Source organism: Apium graveolens, chromosome 5, assembly GCF_009905375.1.
Source record: "Apium graveolens cultivar Ventura chromosome 5, ASM990537v1, whole genome shotgun sequence".
Classification (NCBI taxonomy): Eukaryota; Viridiplantae; Streptophyta; class Magnoliopsida; order Apiales; family Apiaceae; genus Apium; species Apium graveolens.
The window spans coordinates 208,491,564-208,511,094 of record NC_133651.1 but is presented as its reverse complement, the minus strand read 5'-3'; the positions used below and the strand labels follow the sequence as shown (position 1 = coordinate 208,511,094).

Here is a 19,531-nt window from a genome sequence, read left to right as displayed (position 1 = left end):
CTTATTAGGTCACACACACTGTAGAGGGGGTGAATACAGTGTATAGCACAACCAAATCGAACTCTAATAACTCAAGTAACAGAATACAAACTTTATTCAAAACAATAAACTCTGTTACAGTATGGAACTGTCCTCTCTCAGTGATGAACAAATATCACGAGAGCTGCTAGGGTTACAATGAATAATCTTCTCGATAATGATAACACTTATAGTGTAAACCCTATGTCTGTGTTTATATACTACACAGTTACAAGATAATCGCTAATTGATATGGAATATAATTCTGCTTCCTAAAATATATCAATCAGATATCTTTCATTCCAAGTATTCTATTCTTCATAGAATTCCTTCTTCATGCATATCTCTTCTTACGTTTGTCTTGATCTTCTTTTCCTTTAATCAGCTGCCTTCCTTATCTGAATTATTTCCTTTAAGTCCTGATATTATCTTCTGATAAATATCTCCTGAACCTTAAGTACTGATGACTTAAGTTCTGACTTCAGTATAAGTGTTGATTTCAGTTAAGTAGTGATTTGTCCTGTTTAAGTAAGATCTGAAAACTAAACATAAATCATATTAGACATGACATTATCAAATATATCTAACAGTAACCTAGCAGCTCTCGTGATATTTGTTCATCACTGAGAGAGAACAGTTCCATTGTAACAGAGTTTATTATATTGAATATATATGTTTACTGTAACTTGTGTTCGAAATCGATTTGATTGTATTCTACACTGTATTCAACCCCCTTCTACAGTGTTGTGTGACCTAACATTCTTCATCAAATAATCAAAACTTTTAGATCCAAATACTAAAAAAATACAGTCCACAAGTTCGCAGATTCACATTTCATTAAGAATAACATTTATATTATTATTTATTTATTAAAGATACATATAAATTTTCAGATTCGAATCTCTTTAACAACAAACATTTATATTATTATTTATGAATAATATCTCATCAATCATATACTATTTGAACTAAACTTGAAATTATCACAATAAAATTATAATTATATAATCATTATTTAGTATTTAATTATTTATATAGAATTTTAATAATATTATATAAAATAAAAATAAAAATATATAAATATTAATCAAAATCCGTCGATGCTTAAACTTTTAACTTTTAATAAACAATTTAATATATTGTGAGTTTTGTTTTCCCTCTTTTTCAAAAGAACCGCGGACTGTCAACTAAAATGACCTGAGAACAATAAAATTGGTGAAACTGAACAAAAAGGGACGGTGACCCTAAATGTCACTTTGGGGTTAAAAATGACACTAAATGTCATTTTAAAACGGTACATCATGTACCGTTTATGTAAAACACCTAAAACAGAATTTCGTGTAACGTTTTCGCATTTTATTTTTTTTATGTGCAAAACGGTAGATAAAGTTCTGTTTTGGTACAAAACGTTATATGATGTACCGTTTTGAGCCAAAACGCTACTTCAACCACCGTTTTGCACATTATAAAAAAAATTAAAAAAAATTAAAGTACCAAAATGGAACATTATGTACCGTTTTGCATTAAAAATACAAAACAGAAGACGAAATACTTTTATGAAATGACATTTTGGGCCAATATTTTCAAAAATTACATTTTGAACCATTTAGCCCTCAAAAATGACATATTGGTTCATTGTTCGGGGAATAGAATAAAATACAAAGGATTAAAAGGGGGCTAGGGTTTATCACATCACATTCAATCAATCAGGCAGCGTTGCAGTTAGTTTGAATGGGTTCCAAAAACAAGAAAAAGAAGAACAACAATAATGAAAACAACAACCATCATCTTGGTGTTGTAAAAGACAACCCAATGAAGAAAACTACTGAAGCTTCCATCATTCAAACTCTTCCTCATTGCGAGGTATCACATCTTATTACTTTCCCATTTTATATATAAACTTCAATATCATCAGTTTTTCAATTGGAATCGTTATCATACTCACGCGAATTAGCTTCGGATGTAGATTTATTAGTGTGTGTTTCATTTTGTTATAACTAGATATGTATGATTTTTTATTTACATTGGCTGTTGTTAGCTAAATTTAAGCAGTGTACGTTTCGTTTGCTAGTTCCGAAACTTTAAATATAATTTATTACTTCTAACCATTTTACCGGTTTTCCTTGCATTTTTTTATTGTTTCGTGCAAGTGCTAATATTGTTATGGTGTTAACTGTTAAATGCTTATCTTTGTTGTTGGTCATTCCTTGTTTTAGTCATGTTCAAGAGCGTTGTGACGATTTCTATTTTCTTTCTACTTTTAATTTTATGCGAAGGTTGGTAATGATATGGTTATGGTATATCGCAGAGTAAGAAACTTGATTCTTTATCTATAACACAAGACCCTCAAACCATGACGGATTCAGAGAAGTTGTTTGAGAAGGTTAAGGCTAAAGTTGAGGCTCTCAAAGCTGCTCGTAATATCCCATCCCATGATACTTCTGTCTCTACACCAGAGAAGACATATCCACTCGAAAAGACAATTGAAAATGGACAACAGGCCTGCCTTGGCAATTTACCGAATGTTTCTCAAATTGCAGAAGTGACAGCTGATGCCGACCCACTTGTTCAGAACAGTGTAAATAAGTCGGAAGATATCAAGGTATGCGCATTGTCTATCTAATTTAGATATAATGAGAAGCTTTAAAGAAAATAAAGCCTACCAATTAGTTTTTTCATTTTCCTTCTTTTGCCCAAACTCTTCAAATATTTGGCGTTCCCCTGTTGGATACAGCATGTGAGAACTGGGTTTGATCATTCACGTTGCAAACGAACACTTCACAGTTTAGTAGTCCAAACTAAAATACACAACAATCTAAGACTCTAGCAACTTATATTTTAAAAGCAAGACCTCAAGCAGAGTTGCTTATATATAGATTGTTTATGTCTGCGTTACGAATAATATATGATAATAGCAAATGTATCGGTAACAGGAATGGTAAAAAAGAAAAAATATATTTAGGATTTATTGAATCACGCTTTTATGCTGGCAGGGCCCTGAATCCATGTCAAGTTTCGGATCCGATTCTAAAATATCCAAGTCTGAGAATGAGAACATTAATTTTGTAAAACAAAAGAAGAAAAAGATGAAGAAAAAGAAGAAGAAAAAGACTACAGATATCAAGATGCAGACACATCTCGAACAATCAGCCAGTATTTCCCCAATTGTCGTCGGATCCTGTCCAACCAATTTAGATCCAATTCAGGAATTTTTTGTTCAAGAGCTGCCAAAGTACGAGGTATATATGTTTTTTGTTCTGAATTTGGAATATATTATGATGAGTTTTGAAATGGGTGATTATGATATATAATCGGTGTTGCATCACAATGTTTGCTATGTGAATTTAGAATATACTAGAAAAAGGCTTTAAATTGTCGGCAGACCCCTGTCAACTGAGTCTGATCTTTCATGCTGTAACTGAACACTTCACACTCTAGTAGTATAAACTGAAATATACAATTGAAAACTCTAGCAACATGTAGTATATGTTAGTAGCAAGACCTTTGGTGGACTTGCTTTATATTGTTCTTTAAATCTGTGTTTATGAACAATATTTATGATAGGAAATTTATTGGTAACAGACACATTTTTTTGTAAAATAAACTAAGAAAGAGTATGATTTATTGAATCACATTTGCATGTGGACAGGGCCCAGAACCCGTGTCCAATTTTGGATCTGATCCTAAACTTTTCAAGTTCGAGAATGAGAAAATTAGTGTTGTACAACAGAAGAAAAAGAAGATGAATAAAAGAAAGAAGAACAAGGCTACAGATATCAAGATTCAGACACTTATCAAACAATCCGAAAATATTTCCCCGATTGTCGGATGCTGTCCAACCTGTTTCCATCCCTTGAAGGAATCTTTAGTTCATAAGGTTCAAGAGTACGAGGTATACATGTTCTTTGTTTTGAATTTGATAATATAATTATATTGTAATAAAGATGCTTGGTAATGAGTTTTGAAATGGGTGATTATACTACATAATTAGTGTTGCATCATAGTGTTTGCTATGTGAATTTAGAATAGAGGAGAATCAAGTTTTTACATACATACATATATGTATGTAAAATTGTTGATTCTGGAACCTTGAGCTTAATTAAGTACTTTAACCGTGTGTGTGTGCGTGTGTGTATATATATATTTACTTATTTATGTACACATATATGTATATGTGATTTTTTATTTTTTTCCCTCCCACGTCACAAGTCAAAAACATGGTTGTTATCTGCTACAAGCCTACAACTAAGCATTATACACGCAGCTTGTTAATTCTGGAACCTTGAGCTTAATTAAGTACTTTAACCATTTTACTTTTTCCCTTTAATATTTTAATCTGATTTTGTTTTTGTTACACGAAGAGTTGGGTAATAGTTTACTTTTCACATATTACAGAACACAAAATTTGAATCTTTGTCTCAAAAACAAGAACCTGTATCAGAGAAGGATTTAGAAAAGTCGCTTGAGCAGGTCAAATTCTGGAACCTTGAGCTTAATTAAATGCTTTAACCATTTTACTGTTTTCCTTTCTAATTTTAATCCGATTTTGTTGTTATTTTATGAAAGGTTGGGTAATAGTTTGCTTTTCATATATTGCAGAACATGAAACTTGAATCTTTGTCTCAAAAACAAGATCCTATATTAAACAAGGATTTAGAAAAATCGCTTGAGCAGGTCAAATTCTGGAACCTTGAGCTTATTTAACTTTGACCATTTTACTGTTTTCCTTTCATATTTTAATCCGATTTTGTTGTTATTATATGAAAGTTGGGTTATAGTTTGCTTTTCATATACTGCAGAACACAAAACTTGAATTTTTGTCTCAAAAACAAGATCCTATATCAAACAAGGTTTTAAAGAAGTCACTTGAGCAGGTCAAATTCTGGAACCTTGAGCTTGATTAATTACTTTAACCATTTTACTGTTTCCCTTTCATATTTTAATCCGATTTTGTTGTTGTTATAGGAAAAGTTGGGTAATAGTTTACCTTTCATATATTACAGAACACAAAACTTCAATCTTTGTCTCAAAACAATATCCTAAATCAGAGAAGGATTTAGAAAAGTCGCTTGAGCATGTCAAATTCTGGAACCTTGAGCTTAATCAATTAACCATTTTACTGTTTTCCTTTCATATTTTTAATCCGATTTTTGTTATTATATGACAGGTTGGGTAATAGTTTGCTTTTCATAATACTTTAAATATTTTACAGTTTTCCTTAAATATTTTAATCCGATTTTGTTGTTAGTATATGGAAAGGTGGATAATTGTTTGCTTTTCATATATTGCAGAACACAAAACTTGAATCTTTGTCTCAAAAACAAGATCCTATAACAAACAAGGATTTAGAAAAATCACTTGAGCAGGTCAAATTCTGGAACCTTGAGCTTTATTAAGTACTTTAACCATATTACTGTTTTCCTTTCATATTTTAGTCTGATTTTGTTGTTATTATTTGAAAAAGTTGGGTAATAGTTTTCTTTGTATATACCGCAGAACACAAAACCTGAATCTTTGTCTCAAAAACAAGATCCTATATCAAACAAGGATTTAGAATCGTCACTTGAGCTGGTCAAATTCTGGAACCTTGAGCTTAATTAATTACTTTAACCATTTTACTGTTTTCCTTTCAAATTTTATTTCAATTTTGTTGTTATTATATGCGAAGTTGGGTAATAGTTTGCTTTGTATATATTACAGAGCACAAAACTTGAATATTTGTATAAAAAACAAGATCGTATATCAAACAAAGATTTAGAAAAGTCGCTTGAGCAGGTCAAATTCGGGATCTTGAGCTTAATTACGTACTTTAACCATTTTACTGTTTTCCTTTCGTATTTTAAATTGATCTTGTTATTTTATGAAAAGTTGGGTAATAGTTTGCTTTTTATATATTGCAGAACGCAAAACTTGAATCTTTGTCTCAAAAACAAGATCCCATGTCAAACAAGGATTTAGAAAAGTCGCTTGGGCAGGTCAAGGAGAAAACTAAGGCTCTGAAAGCTAATGGAAACACTAGTTTCCGTAATATTCCATTTTATGATAAGTCTGCCTCTACACCTGATAAGGCATACCCACTTGAAAAAATTATTGAAAAGGAGGAGTGGGACTGCCTTGGTGATTTACTCAATTTTCCCCCAGGAGCTAAATTGACACCTGACGCCTACCCAATTTTTGTTTGTAACAGAGTACAAAAGTTGGAAGATATCAAGGTATGTACGTTGTCTAGGTAGTTTGGTTGTGAGCAATGAGTCTGATCTTCATGAGTTTAAACCCAAATTTACAATCTGCTTTCGACTTATAAGTGGTACTCTTGTATTTTATGTTTCATATGTAACATACCATTACGTTACCCAAATGTTAGTCAAATATTAAGTGTTAAAATATGAGGGTATCAAGAGGAAAGTCAAAAAAATTATTGCATTACAGTTAAACCTCTTTAAAGTAATAGGGGTGGGATCGAGAAAAAATATTATTTTAGCGAATTTATTACTTTATCGGGAGTAAAAATACATTGTGTACATTATGTTGGGACCGGAGAATAAAATTATTTTAGCAAGGTTATTATTTTATCGATTATTACTTTATCGAGGTTCAACTAGTTAGAAAATTTAATAGGACAATGGTATTTTTTAAAACTGTTCTTTCTAATATTTCTGAAATTTTAAACTATGTTTTGTTTAAAATATTCTAGTAACGATGTTTCTAAATGTAGTAGATTGTTAACGGAATGGCATGTTATACGCGAAACTTAAAATACAAAGGTGTAACCTTACAAGTCCAAAATAAAAAAGACACTGATTTGAAACTCAAAAGTAGAAGGGTGTCATTGAGAATATCCTTAATCTTTTTCTTTCTTTTTAAATTTAATGAAGAAACACAATTATATATTTTCTTTGAAATATTTTGGTATTGAACCAAAACCCAGATAAACCAAACCGGGGTCTTTACAGCATCTGTTTGGATTCGGTTTTCAAATTATCAGAATCGAGTTTTTTGGTTTAGTTCAGTTTAACCCTCCAGGCCCCGATACTGCCTAAACCGGTCCATGCTCACCACTTACATATATGTGTAATGGCAAATTTATCGGTAATTGCCATTTTTTTGTAGAAGAATTAAAGAGACCTGTCTGGTTCCCTAATCCCTCTCAAATTCTTTTAAGTTTGATAATCCAATCTGACCCTTGTTAGACTCACATTTTTGGATTTTTTTCCTTGTCTTCGTGCTTCATATTACAGGATGAGTCTGAGAAGAGAACAGTTGCTGGTGTTCTTCAGTACATTACACATCTTATCAAGTACAAAGACCATCATTCCCACGAGTGCAAGCCGGGAAAGAGTCACAAATTCCCAAGTATAATTGAAGAAAAGTTTCGAACCATATTTAATGAACCAAGTTCAAGAAGTCTTTGGCTTAAGAATAGGAAACTTCTTATCAGCTACGTCTTGGTGCTAACACTTTTTGTTGATGGTTATCAGTCTGATACCTTTGATATAGCCAAAGATCTGAGGTTGAACATCGTAGAACTGAAAAAACAGTATGAACGGTTGGGTTGCAAAATTGTTGATGACGAATCTGTACTGCTTGTTACACTTCCTGCCCCTTTGGAATCTCCAATTTTGAATAATAGGAGCAAGAAGCGTAAAAGGTAGAGCTAGTTAGGTTCTTTTTTTCTGGCCCGATTCATTTGACAACTACATGAGTTCGGAGTAGTTTTCACAATAAATTGATGAGACGCATATTCCTGCAAGGGCTTCCTGAAAGAGCTATATTCCTGCATAAATTGATAAAAAGCAATAGGTTATACCCAGTTTGTTCAATCAACCCATCATGTAGCAAATCCGGCCTTCCTGCCAGGGCTTCAAACTACATCTACTAATTATGAATGCCTGTTTATTATCTGTTGATCGATACGATTATGTTTCAAGGAGGTATTTGTTTCATCTCCTTTATCTCTGCAGGCCGGCTAACGAATCTCAACTATGTTTTTGTATGGAATTGGCATAAACAGGGGAGAACTACGATGATGTGCTTTTGTAATAGTTGTTTAAGGTTCACAGTCAAAATAGCTAGCAATTTTTACCTTCTCTATTTATTTTTGTGTGTTTTTTCGAAAACCAGTTGAAGTTTTCTGCTGTACAAGTGAAGATGGGAACTCACAGCACAGCCCCCAGAAGAACATACTGCATTAAGCATAGTCTTTCATATGCAAATATAATTTTGTGCTTAAATTACTGTTGTAGTTATAACCTGTAAAATTATGTGATTTTTTCATCAGAGTAATCATTCTGATTAAAGGTTACTTTGTTCTTGATATTCCAGTTATAAATCTGTTCATTAAAGCAATGTGTCATTTGATGGTGTTGTACTGAGCTCCCAGCTTTACTCGGATCTGTATAGAGTAGAATCTGAGCAATTTCTTTCCAACTCGTTTTCAGCGATGCTTTGTTTCATTTGTCTAGATGACAAAAATATCAGAAGTGCTACTGTCACAAAGATTTGTATTTTTATCAAATTGAGATGAAAATGCGCGGTGGTAGAGTTGACAAGAATGATTGTTTTGGCTCTAAAGATATTCAGATATCAAACAGTACTGATAAACAAGATTGATGCCTGACAAGAACAAGAACGAGCACATTGATAAATGGGAGCGCCAGATATTGATAAGAGAAAAGAAGAAGAAAGTCAGTCCGATGGGCTCGCACAAACAGAGTGCGGCTGTGTTTGGGATTGCTGTTGCAGAAAGCCATAGCAGCTTTTTCCTGAAAAGCGGGTTCGAGAAATGTTTGGTAAATTTAAAAGCATCTTTTTCTAACAGTGCTTTCAATTAAAAAGCTGCTTTTTGGGAAAGCAGGGAAGATAAACTTTTAGGAACAACAGCTTCTGCGGGCAGCAGTAAAACAGGTCGGGTGATCAAACCCCAGCAATCACTTATTTAATAAAGCACATTCATCACTTAGAAGTTGCATCGAAAGAACTTTTGGAGTTTGGAAAAAACGGTGGAAGATTTTATCAAATATGCCTTCTTACTGGTTTGGTGCTCAAAGAAATATCGTTGTCGCAACAATAGCACTGCATAATTATATTAGACTAAATTCCACTGGAGATACAATTTTTAATGGGATCGATGCAAATCCAGACTTTGTGCTAAGAGATATTTTTCCGGATCATATACCAACATCAATGGACCAAAGCCAAACAAACAATAGAACAAGTGAGGTGGATTTACTTCGAAATCAAATTGCTGCCAGTTTGATGATGGTGTCGTTTATTAGATTTTATTATTGTAATTTACTTCATCAATCTGAATAATAATAATTTTGTTAAGTGTTCCATCTTTTTTGTTTTTGATTTTGTTAGCGACAAAACTCAAAAGTTATATATAACTGATGACCAAAACTAGTTAGTTTATCTTAACATGTCTCACGTTGCTAAACAACACTTACACAAATTATTTACCAAACACCTGTATATCTGCTTTTCGTTCAACAGCAGATTTGATATAAAATTTACCAAACACTCAGCAACTTTTTGAAACAGCACTTTTTCTAACAGTACTTTTTCTTACAGCTACCGCACTTTTTAACAGCAATACCAAACATAGCCTACTAGAAATTTGTATTATGAGCCCTGGTTACCAGCGCCATGTAAAATCGAAAACCATGTATTCAAACTGCTGACTGCAGACACTGACAGACTCCGTTTAAAAAGTGTAAATAGTATAAAATTGCAGACTCAAATGCACCTGGAGAACGAACTAAGTAATTTTCCATGATCAGGTAGCAGGTCAATGTATCAAGACTTGGAGTTGCCTGAGATTCCAAATACATAGAATACATTTCTATATTTGTCTACTTGACATATATATTTCAGTGTATAGTGTTGGAATAATCTTAAATTTAGTTATTAATTATTTGTTTATTTAATTATTAGATATTTAGCAATGATTAATTATTAGAGAAAAATATTATTTTAGAATTGTTTAGTAGTGGGGTAGTGGAGTTATGGAGTAAATTATGGACATGTAATTTACCCATTAATTAGTAGTGGTTAGTTTTAGTAATAGTTAGTTTTAATATGTTTGTAAAGCCTATATAATGGCTAGTTTACCTTGAGTTTTAGGAGAGGAAAGGAAAACAAATAAACAAGAAAAATAGCAGTACAAGTCCTCTGAAAAAAAAATGTAGGTGTCTTTTTTCTCTAAGTTTTTTCAACATGGTATCAGAGCTATATGTTATAAGGCTTGTGAGACTCTTATAAAAATACATACATTTATATATATATATATTAAGTATTTATATGAGATTTCAAATGGTATTAAAAATTTCTCCATATATATTTAGTGAAATATCAAGATGAAATGGTACGTGAAAAAGGAAAGAGAAGCAAGAATAAAAATGAAGGAGGAACATGAGCGGGGAAATAATGAGAAAGATATCATGGCTCAAGAGGCAATGAAAGAAATTTTATTTTAGAGTTGTGGAGAGAATGTGCTCCAAAGTGTTTTTGGAGAGAAAGTGCTCCAAAGTGTTTTTGATGAGATAGTGCATCAAAATTGATGGTGATGAGAAGTGCATCACAGGCGAAGAGAAAGTGCTTCGTAAATTTAAGATTATGGGGGTGAATGTTGGAATAATCTTAAATTTAGTTATTAATTATTTGTTTATTTAATTATTAGATATTTAGCAATGATTAATTATTAGAGAAAAATATTATTTTAGAATTGTTTAGTAGTGGGGTAGTGGAGTTATGGAGTAAATTATGGACATGTAATTTACCCATTAATTAGTAGTGGTTAGTTTTAGTAATAGTTAGTTTTAATATGTTTGTAAAGCCTATATAATGGCTAGTTTACCTTGAGTTTTAGGAGAGGAAAGGAAAACAAATAAACAAGAAAAATAGCAGTACAAGTTCTCTGCAAAATGTAGGTGTCTTTTTTCTCTAAGTTTTTTCAACATATAGTTTGTCCTTGAGCACGAATTCTGCGTCTACCTGGCACACTACGTAGCTGCAGGCTTAAGGTTGCTAGTCAAACCTTTTCGCTATCACTCAAAAGTTGACAGTAACATACATTTGGTTTTGTTCTTGTGATCTCAATAATTACTTATTCCAGGCAGTCACTCTTGTTTTGAGCCAGTAAAAATCACTCCGGACAAGCTGAAGCAGGTATCCTTTGTCAATCTGCTCGTATGACGTATCAAATGATAAAATAGGGCAATGAGAAGCATACATGATTAGCATCTTTTGATTAAGAAGTGTGTGTATTGCAGTCTAATTACATCTTAATTACCGGACAGATTTGAACAACACAGTTTGCAACTAGTTGCCTATAAAATGAAGTCAAACTTGGTCTAAACTACTATTGATGTATTAAAGTTTCATATTTATATCAAATAGATGACATTTTACATTTGTTCCTTTGTTCTTGTTGGATTTGCTGTGTCTGATCCATCCATGCATGGCCGGTCAATTGGGGCACTGCATTACTGTCTTTTGCACAAGTTAGTACTTCACTTAGTATTATACTTAGGAGGGCGGCAGACTAGGCAGTGTTTCTCATCCTATAACTAGTAAATTCATTGAACATATATATGTGTGTATGTCTGTGCATTAGTACTACTCCTACCAATTTAGCCATCCTTGGCCTTGATCGATAAATTCTTATCATCATCTGTGTTGCCAGATCTGTGTACATTATACGCATAGAGTGCTTAACTAAGAGTCCTAAAATGGTAAAAATGCATTTCATCCAGCTTACATTCATTTTTTGCTTGTCAAAACATATTGTTACGCGTTTCCTCACATTTTTTAGCTAGCAAACTGACTTCTTGCATTGTGATGTTTAGGAAGCGACTGATGAAAGAAGCGTTATAAATGTTATTTACCTGCCCATGAAGAATCATAGAGAAGGTGGATTTAGAGCCACCCTTTTCGTCTTTGGTATGTAAACAAATTGCACCATGCACATTAATGTTATTAATGGCTAAAAAACTTATTTCTAGTAGTATCGGAACATCAAATAGAGCTTCATTTCTAACACTTTATGTATGTTACAGGACTGATGGGGTTGGATAATATAGGCTTTGTGGCTAACATGGTGAGCCTGGTGTTGTATTTCATGAATGTCATGCACTTTAGTATATCTGGCTCTGCAAACACCACTACCAACTACTTGGGCACTGTTTTCTTGCTTACATTACTTGGAGGGCTAATCTCTGACTCGTATATGAGCCGCCTCAACACTTGCCTAGTGTTTGGAGGATTCGAGTTACTGGTAACTAGATACATTTATCCTTGCTGATTTTATCAATTATAAAGATTTGAAACTGAACATAGCTAATTGTTTTTAGAAAAAACCATCTTTTTCAGGGATATTTGTTGCTGATCATTCAGTCTCATTATTCTGAGCTGCAACCTGAAGCCTGTGGGAAGTATAGCTGCCTGGACGGTACTAAAGCTCTGCTCTTTTACGCTTCCATATGTTTTGCTGCTCTGGGAGGTGGTGGGGTTAGAGGGTCAGCGCCTGCTTTGGGTGCTGATCAGTTTGATCAGGATGATCCAAAGCAAAGCAAATATATAGCCAGCTTCTTCAATTGGCTTTTGTTTAGTATAACTGTTGGAGCTTGTATTGGGGTTACAGTCATTGTGTGGATAAACACTAACAGGGGATGGGACAGTGGCTTCATCATATCCATGGTTTGTTCGTTCACTGGGTTTTGTATAGTTTTGCTTGGAAAGCCTTATTATCGTGTCCGCTTGCCTGGAGAAAGTGTCTTGCTAAGAGTTCTGCAGGTGAACTATCTACAACTGCTCATCAAATTCGCTAAATGATCAGCATGTGACAATCTCACATATAAGCAATCAATGATTCTTCTACTAACACTTTGAGATGTTTGAACTGTAGGTTCTGGTAGTAACAATTAAGAATTTGAAGGTAGAGTTCCCACAAAATTCACGAGACTTGTATGAAATTGATGATCCTGAGTCAAATTCTGGCAGAGAACGCATCAAACACAGCTACCAATTCAGGTAAATCTTCCTATGTGTTCTTAAAAAATTCATTTTGTTTAGTGTAGTCGACATATTTTAACATGATGAAATGGCGGTACTGGTACAGGATACTAGATAAAGCAGCGGTACTTCCGGAAGGAACTATTCCAAAGAAATGGAAAGTGTGCACAGTGACACAAGTTGAAGAAGTAAAGATCTTAACAAGAATGTTGCCAATTCTCCTAAGCACCACTCTCATGAACACATGCCTAGCTCAGTTACAAACATTCTCCGTCCAACAAGGTGTCCTCATGGACACAAAACTTGGAAAATTTAATGTCCCGGCTGCCTCAATTCCCGTTATTCCTCTAGCATTCATGTCATTTCTCATACCACTCTACGAAATTATATTTGTCCCCGTACTGAGAAAATTCACAGGTCATCCAAATGGAATAACTCACCTCCAGAGAGTCGGGGTTGGTCTGATTCTCTCCGCGATATCCATGGGACTAGCAGGAATCATTGAACTAAAGAGGAAGAATGAATTTCTACACAACAATACACGTATAAGCGTCTTTTGGCTATCATACCACTTTGCAGTATTTGGAATAGCAGACATGTTTACACTTGTTGGCCTAATGGAATTCTTTTACAGCGAAGCTCCTCTTCGCATGAGATCACTGTCAACTTCTTTGTCATTCCTTTCATTGTCAATAGGCTACTACTTGAGCTCGGTCTTCGTGGGGATTATTAATTCGATAACATCTAAACTAAGTTCAAACAACATGGGGTGGTTGGAAGATTTGGACATGAACAAAAATCATCTGGAGCTATTTTATTGGTTCTTGGCAATCCTCAGTGTGCTTAACTTTGGGAATTATTTCTACTGGGCTAACTGGTACAAGTACAAGAAAGATGTTCCAGCTGACAAACAAAGGCTGTTTGATCAATCTTTTTCAGATGCGAGTATAAGTTTTGTGGCTAAACAACAAGATGATGTGCGCTCTACTAGTAACGGGAATTAATCAATGTACATTAATTTTCTAGGCCTTTTCCCAGAAATGTAACATGCAACTAGACTGCGAACAAGTTGGTTTTGTATCTGTAACAGTAAGTTAGTTTATGATCTGGGAATGTAGAAATGTAGATTCTTGCGATCTCTGTTGTTCCTGTGGCAAACGAACGACTGGATAACCCGAGTCAAGGAGAAGATTAACGAAAGATTTTTAAAATTATTTTTGATTTTACGACAAAAGAATCGAGCTCCAGATATACGATTTTCTTATGATCTTGAAGTATCGAGTCAGAAGTTATAAAAAAAAATTGAAACAGACTATCTCCAACAGTTGTGATCCAAAAATCCAAATTTGGATTATCAACTCATCCAAATACTGATCATGTGATCCAAATATTTTATCCAAATTAGTTTTTACATATAATAATATATAAATTTCATATCAAGCAATTTTAACTTAAATTTATCATTTAATCATTATTAACAATTTATATAACATTTCATAAATTAATTAAATCAAAAAAAAATTAATACACATAAAAATATTAAAATTGTGCACTTAATTCACGAAAAACACATTTATTACAATAATTAAGATACAAGATATCATTGATACACACTATTGTTCCGAATTAGTATATTTTTCTCACAAATGCTCAATTAATGCATCTTTAAGTGCAATATGTACCTTTTTATTTTTTATCTTTAAATTTTAATGAAATTATGTATTCTCATTATTTTAAATTTTATTTTTAAAATAAATTTTGTTAGCTATTAATTATATTCAGTTATTAATTATATAATTAAATAATCAAAAATTAATTTAAAATCTCATAAACTACAAATAACAAAACCATTATTTTATATTAAATCAAGTGATCCAAATTTGAATCATCATTTGGATCACTGTTCGAACAAAATTTGGCATAATCTATCCCAAATTTGGATGTTTGGATTTGCATAATAGAACACAATGTTATCTTTATCTTGGGCTTCAATTAAATTCTCTACCTTGCATGAAAACTTCTCAGCATTCACAGTCAAACTTTTTTTTGTCAGGATTGAAACTTAACGGGGCAGAGTCTATGACATTGTTGTCTCTGACGGTTACATGCTTTTTTCAGGTACTGATTTCTATCTAAAGCTGTATCTTTCTTATCTTTCCATCTCAACAACACTTCAAATATTGAAAGTTCATTTGTAAATGTTTAGTTTATATTTTAGAATGGCATCCTGTGCCAAGTCCCATATATCATCCCAACTCCTGTCCAATAATCGCTTCTAGTAACATCTTCAATGGTTAACATCCTTAATTTTCTCACATAATAAAAATATTATTTTTTATATTCTCTCTTTTTAGCATCAATTTTAGTAACCTTCTTTGAAAAATCACTCTAATAATTGACATTCTAAGATGTCAATTTTAGTAATTTAAAAGAAAAAATAAATAAATAATATAAAAATAATACAGATACATATATTTTATGCAACATTATGACCATAAATAAAATTGTCACCCTAATTTTTATAGGACCCCAATTTTTGGCACCTACACCAAATTATCACTACATGCCAATTCACTTGATACGCAGATAATTTTCTAATAACTTCAACTAGTGTGTTAAAAAGATATCAAATTATCTAATGTCACATGACATTAACACCGGTTGTCCTATTAAAAATGTTCTAACAAGAATGATAAGTAAAATCATATCAAGTGGTGTTAACTCCTTAATTAATAGTTTTTATTAAAGATACTTTTGTGCTAATGTTTTTTTTTTTTTTTTTTTTTTTTTGCCTAATTTTGGCTTATAGCCTTACAAATGAGTATCTTGTGCTAATGTTTTTATTTATTAATAAAATTGAGTTGTATAAATTGATTCGAAATCGAATCGAAACAGAAACCCAATCGGAAACGTGAGTCTTGAAACGAAAATGGAAGTAGCGAACCGTTCTTGACATAAGAATAAGGAAACAAAGATATGAAACAGAAAAGCTGTTTACTGTTGCAAACAGAAAGCTTTAAACTTAAAAGCAGAAACATGGTGTGTATGTAATTTGAAATCTTTCCGAAATCTACTCGTACGTTGAGGGGTCAGAATTAATGTTAAAGAATCTTAAGTGCACTATTCAATATAAAGACCACTTTATACACCGACTCGAGAGTGTAACATGTCATACGAAACCTCGTTACATTTCTAGTATCACGATCGCTCAAGAATCAAGATTGCCCCCGAACCCGGTCAACCTATAAATGATTAAAGATTAATCACCCAACTTTTCCAAATCAATTTATTTTCACTTCCTGATAGCCCTATATTACTACAGACCTAATAACAGAGGCCCAGGCTCAATAAATAAAAAGCCTATAAAACACTCAGCTTTAACCTTGAAGAGCTCAAAACGCGTGGTAACATCACCACCGCCCAGGTACCCCGGATCCAGAACATTACTACGGTCTGGATTCGATAGTACTTCGGCGCATCTCAGGCGTCCACACGCCCTACAGTCCAAAATACACACCTATGGTCCGGATAAAAAGATACAGACCCCTAAACCCTAGTAGGAGGCCTATAAAAGGCAGGACAAAAAGAAGGTTGCAGGTTACTCTCTCTCTCTCACATATACTTACACGCGCACACTCCACAATACTCTCGTATAATTCCCGTTTTGCCCATTTTCTCCTTAAAAACCCTCTCTTATTCTCACAGCTTGAGACCGGGCTCAGTAAGGAGAAGATCCCGGGGTGAACTTGGAGTTATCATTGGCGCTAGGAGGAGGGGTTGAACCTCCGTCCAGTGGTGCTTATATCCGCCACTCCTTCCCCACCCAGCAACTCAGAATACCACTCCTCAGTAAGAACCTCACTCCCAAACTCTCAGATCTGTTTTTTCCCTGAGATTGTTTCCTTTCAAGTACTGCTGATAGATCTTGTTAACGTTGTAATAATCCCGGAGCTTGTTTACAGTGTATTTTGGATCTAATTTATCTATTTTAGCACTTGAAATCGCGAATTATATTACTATAAATTTGTGGTATTGTTGAACAATCATGACGACAAGAAAGAGCAAAGCGGTTGTTTCTACTTTTTTCCTTCCGCCTCCGCCCCAACCCAGGGACGGAGAGATGGAGGATGTGGATAAAGGGCTCCCCATAACCCAGACTCCCTCTAAAAATCTCCAACCAGGAGACCAGAGACTAGTCATCGAGAGAGCTGCCCATAAGCATACCGGAACTTCAGCCAACCCCTAGGAAGACATGACCCCGGATCAGATACGAGTTGCGATGGACCTGTGGAAGGAAAAGCATAATGCCGAACCGGAAACCCGCCCAGGGGATCAGGAAGCGGTCCGGAGAATCCCGGGGATCCGTCTTTGATCGGATTGCGAAGAACTTGAAGAAGTCGTCGGAGGATGCCATGGATGAAATAAAAAGAGCTGCCCTTCGGGAGAGAATCCGGAAGGAAGAAGAAGCCAAAGCCAAAGAAGCTATTGAAAAGCGAATCCGGGAGGAAGAGGCAAAGCTAAAAAGAAAGGCGCACCGAATTCATGTTTTTTCCGATTCGGAGCCCGAAAAGGAGTCCAAGCAAGAACAAATGGCCCGGGCTCTTAAGAGGAAAGTAGAAGGCGATATGGAAGTGGGTGCGGCAGCCACCCCGTTCACCAAAAAGTTAAAATCTACCCCAGAGAATCAGGGCTCAAACACTTCAATTTTGACTCCTTTGATGGATTAGCTGACCCTGAAGAGCATCTCAACTACTTCGAACAAATTTCTAATATTTATGATTACAGTGACCTAACCAGGTGTTGGTTCTTCGCATCAACACTCAAAGGGGGAGCTCATAAATGGTTCAGCCGAATTCCATCCCGGAGTGTGGACTCCTAGAAAGACTTCCGTGATATATTTTTGAAAAGGTTCAGAGCTAACCGGATGAACGAGCTGCAAATGTGTCATTTGGAGATAATCCAGCAAAGAAGCAAGGATTCCCTCCCGGAATTCATCAAGAGATTCCAGGAAGCAGTCAATCAACTCTCCAACTTAGAAGAAAAATAGGCAGTGAACATCTTTCGAAGGAACTTACATCCAATATCATGCGAAGGTTATGTTAAAGATCTGATCCATAGAGAGCCCCAGAGTCTAGCATCAGCTTATGCCTTGGCGTCAAAGTTCATAAAGGAAAATGATTTCCTCAAGTCAATGAAAATGAATAGAATAATGCATGACGATGATGAGTCTCCGGAGCGACGCTCGTCGTCCCGGAGAGACAAAAGATATAAACTTGACAGGCAGGCCAACTACATTCAACAATCTCGTGGAACCCCACCCCGGGAAAGTTACGCTGAACCGAGAAAGAATGAAAGAAAACCTAAGGCCAAAAGAGAACCCAAGCCGGAACCCGAGTGGACGCCCCTCAACCGGCCCCGGACCGACATTTTGCGCGAAGTTAAGGGTAAGCCATTTTACTACCCACTGAAACCTTTACTAGCACCTCCCGAGAACAGGGCCCGGGAAAAACATTGTGGTTATCATGAGGATCATGGCCATACCACAGAAAACTGTTTCTCTCTCAAGATGTTCATAGAAGATCAGATCAAGAAGGGAAATATGAACCAATATATTCAAAGGAGGTTAAATGACAAAGACAGGGCCCCGGGAAGCGACAAAAATATGGTGAATATCGTCTTTGGAGGCACAACTTCTCCGCCTCGGAGCCCGGACCCGGAGAATGAAGTGATGACGATCCATCCTTCGGAAGATGAGCCAATCTACTTCTCTTACTCTGATTATGAAGGACTCGGTCTAGATCATAACTTGGCCTTGGTCGTGACCTTTAATGTCGCGGATAATGAGGTAAATAGAATTTTAGTTGACAATGGTTCATCTGCTAATATTGTATTCGAGCACACACTTAGCAGGATGAAGCTCAGACACCTCCGAATGGACCCCTGTCTTGAAGATCCCTTGTACGGATTTGGAAACACAATGATTCCAATCTGGGGCGTCATTTATTTATCGATTACCTTTGGGACCGCACCCCAGCAGATCTCCCACGTAATAAAGTTCTATATCATAAGCGCAGCCTCATCATACAATATGATCCTCGGGAGCCCCACTATAACCAAACTTATAGCAATCCCCTCGACTATTCATTTAAAGCTCAAGTTCCCAACCCCGGGAGGTACTGGTGAGCTAAGAGGAGATAGAGAAATGGCGAGGAAGTGATACGGCCAAGCTCTGGTCATGGCAGAAACAGAACCTGAAAATAGAAAAAAGCTGATGACCCTGCCCAAGGGACAAAGTAGGAAGAAGCATCGCGAACATCTTAGTAAAAGGGCCCGACTCGATGTAAATATGATCGAGGACTCCGGGTACAGCATAACCAACGCGGAGGCCCGGATCTAAAAATTCGTGGAAAGCAAGGAAAAGACAAAGGTCGAGCCTGCCCAGCAAACAATTAAAATAGAGCTGGAGCCCGGGAACCCCACCCGAAAGCTTAAAGTCGGCAAA

At 35.0% G+C, this 19,531-nt stretch overlaps 3 protein-coding genes across 6 annotated transcripts; all 3 read left to right on the top strand.

The window, feature by feature from the left end:
• The first annotated feature begins 1,676 nt into the window (after positions 1–1,676).
• Positions 1,677–8,382, top strand: LOC141724755 (uncharacterized). Of its 4 annotated transcripts, XM_074527006.1 has the most exons (12): positions 1,677–1,881; positions 2,327–2,620; positions 3,012–3,257; positions 3,668–3,910; positions 4,414–4,488; positions 4,618–4,692; positions 4,818–4,892; positions 5,310–5,384; positions 5,515–5,589; positions 5,719–5,793; positions 5,919–6,230; positions 7,257–8,382. In XM_074527006.1, the coding sequence occupies exons 1-12, from the start codon at positions 1,750–1,752 to the stop codon at positions 7,668–7,670; spliced, it is 2,091 nt and encodes a 696-aa protein (XP_074383107.1). In that variant the 5' UTR covers positions 1,677–1,749; the 3' UTR covers positions 7,671–8,382. The 4 variants fall into 4 exon arrangements, with proteins under 4 accessions (XP_074383107.1, XP_074383108.1, XP_074383109.1 ...); XM_074527007.1 differs by lacking the exon at positions 5,719–5,793; XM_074527008.1 differs by lacking the exons at positions 5,515–5,589; positions 5,719–5,793.
• A 245-nt stretch (positions 8,383–8,627) lies between these two features.
• On the top strand, positions 8,628–14,202 carry LOC141660623 (protein NRT1/ PTR FAMILY 4.3-like). Its single transcript, XM_074467612.1, has 8 exons — positions 8,628–8,807; positions 10,981–11,080; positions 11,132–11,184; positions 11,865–11,958; positions 12,075–12,292; positions 12,388–12,810; positions 12,923–13,047; positions 13,136–14,202. The coding sequence occupies exons 1-8, from the start codon at positions 8,628–8,630 to the stop codon at positions 14,031–14,033; spliced, it is 2,091 nt and encodes a 696-aa protein (XP_074323713.1). The 3' UTR covers positions 14,034–14,202.
• A 4,036-nt stretch (positions 14,203–18,238) lies between these two features.
• Positions 18,239–19,246, top strand: LOC141660622 (uncharacterized). The gene has a single exon (XM_074467610.1). The coding sequence runs from the start codon at positions 18,239–18,241 to the stop codon at positions 19,244–19,246; it is 1,008 nt and encodes a 335-aa protein (XP_074323711.1).
• The last annotated feature ends 285 nt before the right edge of the window (positions 19,247–19,531 follow it).